The 15110-nt window shown below is 34.7% G+C and overlaps 1 protein-coding gene across 1 annotated transcript; it reads left to right on the top strand.

Annotated features, from left to right (window-relative positions):
- The first annotated feature begins 1878 nt into the window (after nt 1-1878).
- On the top strand, nt 1879-14130 carry LOC103997553 (indole-3-acetaldehyde oxidase). Its single transcript, XM_009418811.3, has 10 exons — nt 1879-2205; nt 3244-5016; nt 6733-6992; nt 7179-7388; nt 8808-9026; nt 9923-10888; nt 12032-12127; nt 12263-12361; nt 12936-13125; nt 13592-14130. Exons 1-10 carry the CDS (start codon nt 2073-2075, stop codon nt 13843-13845), a joined length of 4200 nt encoding a protein of 1399 aa, XP_009417086.2. The 5' UTR covers nt 1879-2072; the 3' UTR covers nt 13846-14130.
- Nucleotides 14131-15110: the final 980 nt, after the last annotated feature.

Genomic DNA, 15110 nt, shown 5'->3' with positions numbered 1-15110 from the left:
ATTTTTTCCTATGCTATGGCTTCTTCCTCTATTATAGCTTTCTATATTGCTGTAGCTTTCTCCTTGCTGTAGTCATCGTTGTCTTCGATGATTGTTCTTATCTTCTATTATTTTTTTACTTATTTTTTTTTATTTATAATTGTAAGATATGTTCTTAGGATATCTTTTAACTTCAAGCCGCCTCCTATTTTGACTCAGTCTTTGTACGAAAGAAAAGAAAGGACTCTGACATTATTGTTTTATATCCTAATGCATGTGCTCCACGATGAAGTGGCTCCTCGGACATTGAAAAGAAGACTAGATCTAAGTACTGACGACTTCTCTTCAACCACTCTTACATCGTGTGGATCCATCAAGAAACTTACGCCACCATTTTCTTCTCTAGAGAAGCAACAAGAAAATTCAGCCTGTGAGTATTCCCATTTCTTCTTCTTCTTCTTCTTCTTCTTCTTCTTCTCTCATCGAATATTTCTTGACGTGATCTTCTACAGTGTATCAGCATTGACTTGTTTGTCATTTTGTGCAAGGGGAGCAGCTGACTGAGGTCACCCGTGAGACGAGCAGAATGGAAAGTGTGTTCATTTCTATTTCGGATGACGATATGACAAAGAAAACCAGAGGAGGAGAGATCAGAGAAAAAGTAATCCGTCTGTTGGACGCTAATGATAAGACCAGCTGGTTTGCCTTTGAGGCCGGCAAGAATTGCCTGCTTGACGACGACATACAGAGTTTTTCTTCTTAGGGATAAATGATAAAAATAAGATATTAAATTTTTTTATCGATTAAATTAGTTGATATTATTTTTATCTTACACTACAAGCAATTCTTAGCCTTTTGTGTAATCTTACTTTTATCTTTTAAATTATTTTTATCTTTAATATATATATATATATATATATATTAATTTTTAGCTTAGTTATTATTTTATGAATGTTAGTTGAAAGAGTATATATATATATATATATATATATATATATATATATATATATATATATATATATATATATATATATATATATATATATATTTAACATTTAATATTTGGGAATTAAGGAGACATATATGCTATACTAAAATTTACAAGGGCAAATCATCTACCACACACTACCTTCTACCTATAATCTATGCATATAGAGCATTCTTTTGTGATATCTTAACCATATATTAAGACAAAAATTGAGGGCATACTTATAATATCCGCACAATAAATTCCTATAAATAAAATTTATAACTGTTTACTTATAATTCAGTAATACCGCTATATATCACAATGTTGGGAATACATGCATTATAAAAATATGTTTATTTTAATAAATAATTAGAATTAGGTTAAAATGACATGGGCCTATAACAAGTACATGGTTTAATTAATATGATATTGATATTTAATTAATAAATATCTCAATCATATGTGGAAAACAATTATTTATTGTGATAGCCGATAAATATTATTTTAGAATATAATAGGAAAATTTTGTAAGACAAAAATCCTTTTTTTTATTTTTTTGGGGTTTTTTATTACTTCCCTAAAACGTTAGTTAGTTGTTATATTCTTTTTGACAAAATATATATATACATATACATATATATTTGACTATATATATATAAATAAAGATTTATACGTGTAAATTAAAATATTATAAATGTATTTAAAATTAATAAACTTTTATACAAAAGATAGATTTTGTATGTAAAATATTATATTTTTAATATTTTTAGAAAAATATCATAAGCTTATTTAAAAATATTATAATAAAAATTAGATCGGTAAACAAATATTACTCCGGTGATAAATGTGTTTGATTAATATGAAAAAAAGAAAAAGGTTTCTTATTAAGTATAATATTTAATTTAAAATTCAGCTACAAGACTCCTTTTGCAGAGGCATAGATTGAAGGATCCAACGAAGCGTTCCACCGCCGCCTCGCAGGAAAATGACATCAATAATTATTCTTTGTCGATTGCTTGCTTGGATTCAACGGGCATCCATCCTGCGCTGGCGGTCAGAGCATCTTCCACCACTATAAAATGCGGTGGCGATATGGAGCTCTGTGGGTGCTGCGGCGGACGAGATGGAGCGGAAGCTGGTGTTCGCCGTCAACGGGGAGCGCTTCGAGCTCGCCAAGGTCGATCCTTCCATCACCTTGCTCGAGTTCTTGAGGACCCGGACCCGGTTCACGGGTCCCAAGCTCGGATGCGGCGAAGGTGAGCCCCTCGCTCTCGCTTCGAGATTTTACAATTGGTTGTGGACCTCTCGGTCCTTTTTCTTGATTTCCGATATTTTATTTGGATTGTCGGATGTTTGGACTGCTAATTTTATTTTTGTTAAGAGAGTTTCGATAAATTTATGTGAAGTTTAGGCTGTCGAGATGGGGATACCGGGTTGGTTCCTAAAGGTGGTTCCTTTGGGCTGCTTGGTGATTTGTGTTCGAACAAGACGAGAGTTCTGTTGATCTCTGCTATGTTTTTTTGGATGTCTTCGATGTTTCGGCTGCTATTTCTGCAAATTTTAATTTTTTTCCCCTCTTTTTGATGGACTTATGGTCTGTTTGATCAAGAACTTTACCATTTTTGTGTGGTGTTAAGGGGGGGATTGAACTTGTTATTAGGTTGGATTCTTCGGATATCTGTCATTTCCTTTTTCTTGTTTATATCAGTGGTCTGATCTTTTATTCTGTTTCTGATAGCTTCTTTGCGGGCTGCAACGTAGCTCGTTTAAGTCAAAGTTTACTAATATGTTCCCAAAGTTGTCGCCAAATATATGCTTTCTTTTGACTTTTAATGTCTCGCCACTGCCTTTGGGGTGTTTTTAGAACGGGTTATTCGTGTGCATGGAAAGTTAAGTTGCTTCATTGATTGAAGTCTTGTCGCGGAACTTCTCTCTTTTCTTTTTAGTGTCATTCTATTTAAGAACACTTGCCTCATGTGTTTGTTGAAATATTTTGGAAATTCATTGGGAAATTACCTGTCAATTTATGTCCTCAGAATCATCATCTGGTTTTCTTCGTGTGTTCCTCATTTGCATTCGAGATAGAATAGTTAAGCATTTCTTCCAAAAGTCAAATGGAGAGCTCTATATTGTTTGCATGTACCAGTCTATGGCTGTTGCTCACTTGGATATATTTCTTTTCATAAATAGACTAGATTTCTGTGTGATGTCTTAAATTTAGTTCTCCATGCTGTAAAACTTGGGTTTGATGGTTTTTCTCCAGTTTAACATACTTCCGTAACTTTGTCGAGTAGGTGGATGTGGAGCTTGTGTTGTTCTTCTTTCAACATACGACCCAGTTAGCGATCAACTGAAAGAATTTAGTGTTAGCTCGTGCTTGACGCTTCTTTGCAGTATAAATTTCTGTTCTGTTATAACCTCTGAGGGGCTTGGAAATACAAAGGATGGCTTCCATCCGATTCACCAAAGGTTTGCAGGATTTCATGCGTCACAGTGCGGGTTTTGCACACCTGGTATGTGCATGTCACTTTTTTCTGCCCTCGTTAATGCGGACAAGACCAGCAGGTCCGAGCCTCCTTGTGGGTTTTCAAAGATCACAAAGTTTGAGGCTGAAAAGGCTATTGCCGGCAATCTTTGTAGATGCACCGGCTATCGGCCCATTGCAGATGTCTGCAAGAGCTTCGCTGCTGATGTTGATTTGGAGGATTTGGGTCTGAATACATTCTGGAAAAAAGGGGCAAAAGATGCAAATGTTGGTAGGTTACCCTGTCACGACCAAGGCAAAATCTGCACATTTCCTGAGTTCTTGAAATCTGAAATCAAGTCCTCAGTGGATATCTTGGACAATTCCAAGAATGCAGGCTTGCCAGAGAGTCAGTGGTATCGACCGTCCAGCATTAGAGAGCTCTATGAGCTTTTGAATTCTGACTCATTCAGCAAAAGTCGCGTGAAACTAGTTGTTGGTAATACAGGATCTGGTGTCTACAAGGAAAACGACCTGTATGATAAGTATATTGATCTCAAAGGGATTCCAGAACTATCAGTAATCAGAAGGGATAGTGAAGGTATCTCATTTGGGGCTGCTGTGACGATATCTAGAGCCATTGAAGTGCTGAAGGAAAGAAAAGAAAGTGAGCTGCACTCAAATAAAAGATTGGTCTTCAGCAAGATTGCTGATCATATGGATAAGGTGGCTTCACCATTCATTAGAAATATGGCAAGCCTAGGAGGAAATCTAATTATGGCACAAAGAAGCCAATTTGCCTCAGATGTTGCTACTATACTTCTTGCTGCTGGATCAACTGTTTGCCTTCAGATGGCTTCAGAAAGGCTAGTTCTTTCATTGGAGAGTTTTTTAGAAAGGCCTCCATGTGATGACAGAACTGTACTTGTAAGCATACATATTCCTTCTTGGAGTTCAGCAATTGAGTCATCTTCTGGAATTGATGGATGCATTGTTTCAGAACCTACGAGGGAAGCCAATATACTATTTGGAACATACCGAGCAGCCCCACGACCTCTTGGAAATGCTGTTGCTTATCTGAACTCTGCTTTCTTGGTTCATGTTACTTTGGATAAGATCTCCAGGGATCTTATTATACTTAATCTACACTTGGCCTTTGGTGCTTATGGCACTGAACATGCAATCAGAGCAAGGAAAGTTGAGAAATTTTTGGTGGGTAAAGTTATGACTGCCTCTGTTTTACTTGAAGCCATTAAATTACTTCAAGAAACCATTATACCAAAGAAAGGCACTCCTCATTCAAGATATAGATCAAGTTTGGCAGTTGCCTTTCTATTTAAGTTTTTTCAACCACTAGTTAAGGACTTGGTTGTGCCTGAGAAGAATGGTCCTGTGGATTCTTCTGGTGTTGCTGCAATCACTGAGTACCCAAATAGTGATATTAATGAATGTGCTGATATTTCATCTCATAGGGTATCACACTCGGAACAACTTAATAATCCTAATGTCATCTTATCTTCGAAGCAGTTGGTTGAATTTAGTAACGATTATCATCCTGTTGGTGAGCCTATAAAAAAAGCTGGAGTTGAAATTCAAGCCTCTGGTATATTCTGCATTACTATTCCTATTTATACAGTGAAGGTTTTAGTTGGTTATACTTAGTGTTAGTAATACTTTTGTATTGAATTTTGGTGCTAATTGTTTTATTATTTGTTTTATGTATGCTGTTATGAAAAATATATCTCTTTTTTTAATCTTGATTATTCATATTAGTTATGGTACTATCTTTAAGTCAGATGTTTGTGGCATATGTGCATTCACATATATGTGATTCGGCAACTACAATTATTAGACAAGGTTCTTGATGCTTCTTTTCACTTTGCTCTAACTTTGATTGCTTACTGCTTCATGTTCTACATTAATGAGCTTCAGCAATTTTAAATTTTCTTGAGCATATCAGAATAAAATAATTGTCTGTCGTAGTTTGAAAATGTGTATATAAAGATAAGAAGTTAGTGAAACAAACTTAGAAAATGTTTAAAGGAATAGTTGTGCAATCTTAATTGTTCTTGTTCAGCTCAGGTTATGATTAAGGAAGGTTTCAGCTAGAAAATCTGTCTTCAAAGCTTAAATACAGAACAGATTTACCAGTCTAACTAAGCAGACTTTAGTTTGATAGTGCTTTTGTATTGAAGCTTCTGTTAGAAAAAGATTGAAATATGATGCTACTCTTGTTTTTCAGCACATTATGAGAAATGTGACTGCTTTATATTCTCATTATGGGGCTTTAAACTGGAGTTTTGATATATCCGTACCAGTTATCACAAAACTCATCATTCTGCCTTAGTACCAAAAACACAAAAGATCTGTCGTGTCATGCTTTATGTGGAAGGAGAAAGTATGCAGTCTATACTATAGTATTTGTATGTGCCTCTGCATATTTATGTGCTTGGAAAGTTATGAGTGCTTGCATCTGTAATTGGAGTTGAATGCTTATTTGTTTTTTTTAATGTCTGTAATGTAATATGGCTTTGTTCCCATCAAAGAAGTTTTTTCTTTAATCGGGCAATTACTTAACCTGTTCATTTTATTGAAAATTATGGAATCATATTTGCTTTCTTGTTTTCCTTGCACACTTTGATGAATTTGTCAATCTGTTCTTTCTTGTGCAGTTGATATATATATATATATATATATATATATATATATATATATATATATATATATATATATATATATATATAACACTTGCAGTGGCATTATTCTCATCTTCTAAGTCATTTTTAAAAAACAAATCAAGTAGCTATAAACTTTTCCTTTCATTAACTTTATGATCAATCCAGGTGAAGCTATTTATGTGGATGATATTCCTTATATATATATATATATATATATATATATATATATATATATATATATATATATATATATATATATATATATATATATATATATATATATATATATATATATATATATATATATATATATATATATATATATATATATATATATATATATATATAACACTTGCAGTGGCATTATTCTCATCTTCTAAGTCATTTTTAAAAAACAAATCAAGTAGCTATAAACTTTTCCTTTCATTAACTTTATGATCAATCCAGGTGAAGCTATTTATGTGGATGATATTCCTTATATATATATATATATATATATATATATATATATATATATATATATATATATATATATATATATAACACTTGCAGTGGCATTATTCTCATCTTCTAAGTCATTTTTAAAAAACAAATCAAGTAGCTATAAACTTTTCCTTTCATTAACTTTATGATCAATCCAGGTGAAGCTATTTATGTGGATGATATTCCTTCTCCCAAGGACTGCCTTTTTGGAGCATTTGTATACAGCACAACTCCTTTGGCTTGGATAAAAGGCATTACGTTCAACTCTACACTGGCATCGCAGAAGGTTGTTGCATATATTAGCATCAATGATATTCCAAAAGAAGGGAAAAATATCGGTGGTAGTACTAATTTTGGAACTGAACCATTGTTTGCTGACTCACTGACTGTTTGTGCTGGTCAGCCTCTTGGCATTGTGGTATACCCATACTCCCCTCGCTAGTTAAATTCCTATACGCTTTGGTTTGCTACTTTGCTTTGTTTTTCTCACATTTTTTAAAAACATTTGTGGTTGAATTAACATTTAATATGGTTGTAATGGAACTGCAGTACTTCAGTACTTCAAATTCTCTGTGAACTACAGCTAATTATTTGGCTGCTTTAGGTTGCAGAAACACAGAGACATGCTAACATGGCTGCTAGACAAGCAAATGTACAATATTCCACTGAAAACTTAGAACCTCCCATTCTATCTATTGAAGAAGCTGTTAGAAGATCGAGTTTTTTTGATGTCCCTCCAGTATTTTATCCTCAAAAGGTTGGAGATCTGTCCAAAGGAATGGCGGAAGCTGAGCACAAGATTCTCTCTGCTGAGGTGATTTTTGTATGCATTTTCTTGTTACCAATTTCGTCAACCCAATGTTAACAATAGGGATCTTCCCAACTTCAGCTTGGATAATAATTTCACTCGCTACTTGATTTTCTTGGTATGTGTTTGATACAGTCTTATGTTATAATATCTTGGTGTTATTTTGCTTCAATAATTTATTATGTTGTTCGTCACTCCACCATTCTTTGAATCCTCATAGTGGACACGTTGAGCATATGCCATATAAGGTGCTTTGGTTATATGCATGATAAATGGGAGAAGAAAGCAGATGCATATGGGCAATCATCAGGATTAACTAAAAAGACTAGTTGTGCAAGTTTTGATATTTTTCTTACATATTTAAGCACAATAGGTTATTAAAATAGGTGACAGTCTGAATCTTGTGGTGATAGACTTCCATGCTTGAAAATTTTTTATCTTCTATTAAGTTATTGATTTAGACTCCAAGATATCAAAAACAATTAGTAATGAATTTTATTTGGTGATAGTGCAGTGCTTGGACTTTTAAGCTTACAACTTTTTGCATTTCCTTACATATAATGAAGTCCACAACTTAGAAATAATTAAAAAAAGAAATGATAAGATAAATGTTTACAATATTTTTAGAGGTTTGAATTTTGTGGAAGTCGGTGGAGAAGTAAATGCAGAAAATAATGGTTGATGTGTTTTTAAAACACTGTAATACTTTATTTTAGTTTGTAGGTGTTTGTTAAAACACTGTAATACATATTTAAGCACAATAGGTTATTAAAATAGGTGACAGTCTGAATCTTGTGGTGATAGACTTCCATGCTTGAAATTTTTTTATCTTCTATTAAGTTATTGATTTAGACTCCAAGATATAAAAAACAATTAGTAATGAATTTTATTTGGTGATAGTGCAGTGCTTGGACTTTTAAGCTTACAACTTTTTGCATTTCCTTACATATAACGAAGTTATTTTTCAAGATAGCCACAACTTAGAAATAATTAAAAAAAATGATAAGATAAATGTTTACAATAGTTTTAGAGGTTTGAATTTTGTGGAAGTCGGTGGAGAAGTAAATGCAGAAAATAATGGTTGATGTGTTTTTAAAACACTGTAATACTTGATTTTAGTTTGTAGGTGTTTGTTTTTGGGTTGTCTTGAATTTTTATTTGCAACATACTCTAAAGCAAGCTAGGGTACCTGTCTTTTAAATAAAATTATGATAAATAGCTTTTAACTGCCAACTGTCATTTAAATTTAGATTGGTTGGAAGTCTCAGCAATTTGATTGCCCTTTTTAACATGATACCGAACTACATCATGTCAGATACAGTCATTATTGATTTTTTTTCTCTCTTTTGAAGCCTATGCACATTTTGTCTAATGGCTAAGCAACTTCCTTTGTGTACTATGATAATTTCTAATGGTTGTATGCAGGTTAAACTTGGTTCTCAGTACTATTTTTACATGGAAACACAGACAGCCCTTGCCATACCAGACGAAGATAATTGCATTGTGGTCTACAGTTCAAGTCAGTGTCCTGAGACTGCACAAGGTGTCATTGCAAAATGCCTTGGAATACCAGATCATAATGTTCGTGTGATTACAAGAAGAGTCGGAGGAGCTTTTGGTGGGAAAGCTGTAAGAGCAATACCTGTGAGTGCCAAACTTGTTAACATCAATTCCTTGTAACCTTTTCTGATAGATATCAATAAACTTAAATGTGAACATGATTATCGTTGTCTCTATTTTGATTATACAACTCTTAATAGGCATCTAATATGAATAGTTTTTGCATGATAAATGAGATAGCATCTTCCCAAAAAAAAAAGTCCCTTGTGTGCATAAAATCATGAGTTGACATCCTGTTTGTTTTCTCCTCTCAGGTATCTTTTCTGTTTCGATTGAATTTTAGCTACCTATGTTCGTAACGTTTGTAGGTTCGTACTTCAGACTGTACATTACTGAGCTATTTTCTGTTTTCCCCAAAAGTTCACCTAAATGATATGGGATTTTGAACTGGCTAGTACTTAGAACTTGTCTCGGACTTCTCATACTGTCTTACTTTATGCTTCCTTGGCAAATGAAGACTTCAACGTATGAAAAAAGATCTTTTATACCAAAATATCAATATCATAATCCTTTGTTCTCTATGAGATGGCAGGCTGCAGCTAACTTCCTGTGTATTTGAAATTATGTTAAATGAAAGGATTAAGTTTTGTTGAATTTCTGTTTCCTTGGAATGTCTCTCCACTTTTTCATATCTCTGTTATTTCTGATATTTGGTGCATTTCTTTTCCAGCGATTGATGCTTGGATGACTTAAAAATCAACAAGTTTTTGTATTTTACTTTATTTCACTGCTGGAGAGTTTCTTATCAGCTCGTTAAATTCCGGATACATATATAAATATTAAAAGCAATTGCTTTCTATAGTTATAATATTTTGCTCCTCGAGGCAGCAACTCGAGCCAGTCTTGTACTCTTTTTCTCTCTTGTTCTGTGATGTAAGGTCTTTGTGAATCAGCTAACAATATGATACTCTAATGTTTAGGTTGCAACGGCATGTGCTCTTGCAGCGTTTAAGTTGCGCCGTCCTGTTAGGATGTACCTTGATCGCAAAACTGATATGATAATGACAGGAGGGCGTCATCCAATGAAAATAAACTACTCAGTTGGCTTCAGGTCTGATGGGAAAATCACAGCCTTGCACGTGGATATATTTATCAATGCGGGCATAACAGAAGATATTAGTCCAATTATGCCACATATCATTATAGGAGCACTAAAATCATACAACTGGGGTGCATTCTCTTTTGATGCTAAAATCTGCAAGACGAATCTTCCAACTAAATCATCCATGCGGGCTCCAGGAGACGTTCAGGGATCTTTTATTGCTGAAGCTGTTATAGAACATGTATCATCATTCCTCTCCATGGATGCCACTTCCGTTAGAAAGAAAAATCTCCACACCCATGATAGTCTTGTATTGTTTTATGAAGGCAGCGCTGGAGATGCTCCTGAATATACTCTACCTGCTATAGTTGATGAGGTGGCTTCATCTGCTCGCTACCTTGACCGTCTTGAAATAATCAGGAATTTCAATAGTTGCAATAAATGGAGAAAACGAGGAATTTCCTTGATGCCTTTAGTGTACAGAGTTGCATTAAGGCCAACACCAGGGAAAGTATCTATTCTAAGTGATGGCTCAATCGTTGTTGAAGTTGGAGGAGTTGAGATAGGTCAGGGGCTCTGGACAAAGGTGAAACAAATGACAGCATATGCCCTTGGACAACTATCGGTTGATGGAACCAAAGACCTTTTGGATAAGGTGCGGGTCATTCAAGCAGATACACTGAGTATGGTTCAGGGAGGCTGGACTGCTGGAAGCACCACGTCTGAATCAAGTTGTGAGGCAGTTCGTCTATCATGCAATATTCTAGTCAGCAGACTGAAAACTCTTAAGCAAAGTTTAGAAGAAAAAATGGGTACAGTCTCATGGGATACCCTTATCTCCCAGGTGAATGTCGATACCTTTTAATTAATTGAGCTACTATTTTTATAGTTATTAACTTATTACTTCTTAAACTTATGTCTCCTTATTTCTCCGTTCATTTGTGGCTACCTAAATTAGCCCTTGTTTTGGTAACATGTAGCTCAATACTTCTGATACATTTTAGTAATTTATTGAAGATTATAGTAATTAATCAATAATTGGATAGCAATTAATTAAATCATCCAGGGTTTAGGGAGAGAGGTGGGGAGAGTTAGAAAATGGACTGGAACATGGGAGTCAGAACAATGACAAATATCTCAGAAGGGAACGAGGAGAAAAAGGCGAATCCAACCTCTAAAATCAAATTTCAATCTATCGAAAATTCTAATATTTTCACTGGTGTACTTTCTCATTGCTGTGCCCTGGATCAACATAGGATAGTCCATTGTTCAAATTCATGGATGAAATCTTTCTTGAATTCTTTCCTTACTTGCACCACCATTTATAACATAGGAGAGTTGCTTAATCTGAGTAATGTTTACATGATAATAAATGTGGAGCTATTGTCAGGGTATTAAATATATGAGCACAGAACAACAGGGAAGAAGTTGAATTGGAAGAACTATTGAAGCTAATAGTTCTCAGTAAATTGGTAAAGCTTGAGAGGAGTGCAAATGTTATTTTATAGCAGTTGTTCTTTAGTTGTTTATTACAGTTTGCGATATAAAATATTCGAGTACAACTTATAATCATCATGCATCTGGATATATTATTTCCACCTCTGTTTAACAGAAGTTGCTTCCATTTCTTGTGTTTTGATGATCTTTTTTCTCATAAGTTGGTAGAGACAATTTCCATTCTGATAATCATGTAATGTGAATGGTCAAAACAGGATGTTGGACTTCATCTCCTTACTTTGCCAGTCATGTAGGTTCATTTTGTATCTCAGAGTTTGCTTGTATTATGTTAATTCTTAAATAATCTTGTTGCCTGCAAGGGTAAGATTATGTACATTGGTCCTAGACCCACGTTGACGGAAGCCTTCTGCACTAAGCTATCTGTTCTCTTTTGGCACTAATTAAACATATACCTATTACTATTAGTGGAAATCATCAGAATGACTTCATTTTCTTGCATTATGAATATATATTCCCTCTTTATCTACAGGCAAATATGCAAGCAGTTAATTTGTCAGCAAGTACTTACTGGGTTCCTGACAGTAGTTCTATGATGTATCTAAATTATGGATCTGCCTTAAGTGAGGTAACTTCATACACCAGCCACTTTGTTGACTTTTGATTTCACTGCTTTCAGAAGTGTGCCTCTCGCAAGACTCTGTTTTATTTAATTTATGTTTCGATCCTCATAATATAACTTTGGAAATTATGGGCATTTTAGGTAGAGGTTGATATTCTTACTGGAGGTACTACTATATTGAGGACTGATCTTATATACGACTGTGGGCAGAGCTTGAATCCTGCTGTGGACTTGGGACAGGTTTGATGAATGTTTTACATTGATTTCCTTTTTATTATATTAAAACTGGGAGTTGACTGTACTTATAGTCGATGTAAATTAGGGTATGCCAAATCTTCGATGTTGATGTGTGATCTTAGGGATCTCATTCGTGTAAGCCTTTTGACCATGTATCAAAGATTGGAAAACCATGGTTCCTTCATATCTGCACAATGGGTTAGTGGAACTACTCAATCTATTCTTGGTAGGGGATGTTCCATCATTTAGTAGCGTTTGATAGGTGCATATTACTCTTCTGTCTAGCAATGGCATTTCTAGTTTTGCTTGTGTGCTAACATTTGCTGCCAACAAGGTCAACCTACATTGTTCACTAGATTTGCATCCTGTTCATTTCTCTAATGGGCTTACAAAATATGGGTTGCTGTCCTTTCTGATGAAGATGGAATACATGTTTGGCACTTGGCATGCTTGTTTTTGTATTCATGCATACAGTTTCTGGGACTTCCTTTGAAGGACTTCACATAATATTTTTAGCTATCACTGATCTGCAACAAGTACAACAAAAGCTAATAAACATCTCTCTATCTATCTGCAGATTGAAGGTTCCTTTGTTCAAGGAATCGGTTTCTTCATGTATGAGGAGCACGTGGAAAACTCAGATGGCTTGGTGGTCTCAGATGGTACTTGGACATACAAAATCCCTACTATTGATAACATCCCAAAGCAGTTCAACATTAAGTTAATGAAAAGTGGGCATCACGAGAAGCGTGTTCTCTCTTCGAAAGGTATTAACGTCCCACTTTTGTACCGCCACACTGCTTTCTGTCCCAACTTCAATGACAGAAGTATTTGCAAATTTTGTTTGACGGGTCGCAATTGCTTTAGCATATATACGAAATTCATGATAGAAGCGGAAAGAAAGGAGACACAATATAACAAACAAATGAAATAATTCAGACACAACATGAGTTAGTGAATGTTTAACATGCCTTGAAGACTTTGCAAAGCAGTATCAAAATTCTCATCATGCATTATGGTCAATCTGCTTTCATTCTACTTCTTTCATAGTATCTTGCAAAGGAAGCCACATACATAGAATCAATTGCATTGTTACCATACCTGTAGCCTTCTTTTTGGTGAATGGATGCCTTTCCTCTTTTCTCATCAGCCTTTTCTCTTTGAAGACAGTTCCTAACCATATACATCGAGTAACTACAGCTGTTCGGTAGCTGATAAATTTCTTCCATGCAGCATCTGGGGAACCACCTTTGCTTCTAGCAGCTTCAGTCCATTGTGCAACAAGGGAAGCAATTAGGGCTGCTCGTGTCGAATTCTCTTCTACCAATGACCCAAATAGCTCTCCGACAACGTTCCAATTCGATGTTCCTGCAACCATGCCAGTGGTGAAGGAGCTCTGTGGCCTAAACAATGTGGAGAAGTACTTGGAAGCTTTTGTGTCTACGCATAAAAAAATGGAAGCCAATCATGTTTTGGGCACCGTGTGAAGATAATTCGGCAGACACGAAAGAGGGATGAAGGAGCTTTTCTTTTCAGTACCGATAAAACTAAAATGATTTCATCTAAATCGTAACTTTCGATTCGATAAACTGATCGGATAATCTACAAGGAAAGTGATGAGTTTTGCCTGGGCTGTGCCTTGCCTTGTGATATTGACAATTAGCAAATCTCGTGCGACTTCTTTTTTTTCTTTAACTCTGATATACATCGAACAAGATGTGTTCCTTATCACACACTTTTGTTTCAACAAATTTCCTGTGCATTTGTTGCTCTCTCCTCTCTTTTTTTCCTTTCCTTTTTTGTTGTCAATATGCTGGTGTTAGGGTTCCAACTGTGTGGCATTAATGTATTGGCCACTCAAAGTTAATGATTTTTATTTTGTTCCTCTAAATTTAAGTTTGAAATATTTTTTCGATAACAAAATTTAGTTTTATGATCTGATATGCTGATCCACCGGTCCGATCCATGAAATGGTGAAACCGGATTCTCACCGGTTTGGTTGACTGAGAGTCTGAGCTGGAATATTCATCAAGAGAAAATTAACAGATCAAATTGCCAACCATCAAACATAACAAAAATTTAATGCCTTCAAAAATAAATTAATATACCCATCCATGTCTCCTTCATTCCAATCAGCAACCTGTCCCTAATAAAATGGAAACATCAAATATAATCTCAATAATTTGTATATATTTTCTTTATGCAATGAGTCACAGAATTATTTTTAATTAAAATAAAAAAAAAACTATAACTCTAAGGTGTTTGGTGCTGATGGTTCTAAAAATCTTCTTCTTATCCATAAACTTCTATATGCATTGACAATGTCTTTTTCATCCACAACATTACTTATTTTCTCCCATGAAACTTGATGTTTCTTAAAATTATATCTTATAAAAACTACAACATACATTTCTTGTGCCTCTAAACTATACATTTCTTGACATCAACACTTACCTTATGATAACCAATACATCCACATCAAGCTGGAAGAAGATGCCACTGTAGTACTGATTCATCTGGGTATAATTTTCTTCAGAGTCACCTTCTCATTTGCGTCATCTATGATCTAAGCACACCAATGATTATTTTCTTCCCTTTCTTTTTTTCTTTGATAGCAACAACAATAAGAAATGTGCAACCTCCTTGTTTGTTCTTCATGTGACAATCACATAGTGTAGGAAAATTCTTCAGAAAAAAACAATTTATACTGATTGGAAAACACTTTATGCAAATATTTACCTCTAAAGTATTT

The sequence above is a fragment of the Musa acuminata genome, chromosome BXJ3-9, assembly GCF_036884655.1.
Source record: "Musa acuminata AAA Group cultivar baxijiao chromosome BXJ3-9, Cavendish_Baxijiao_AAA, whole genome shotgun sequence".
Taxonomy (NCBI): Eukaryota; Viridiplantae; Streptophyta; class Magnoliopsida; order Zingiberales; family Musaceae; genus Musa; species Musa acuminata.
This window is presented reverse-complemented; position numbering and strand designations above follow the sequence as displayed.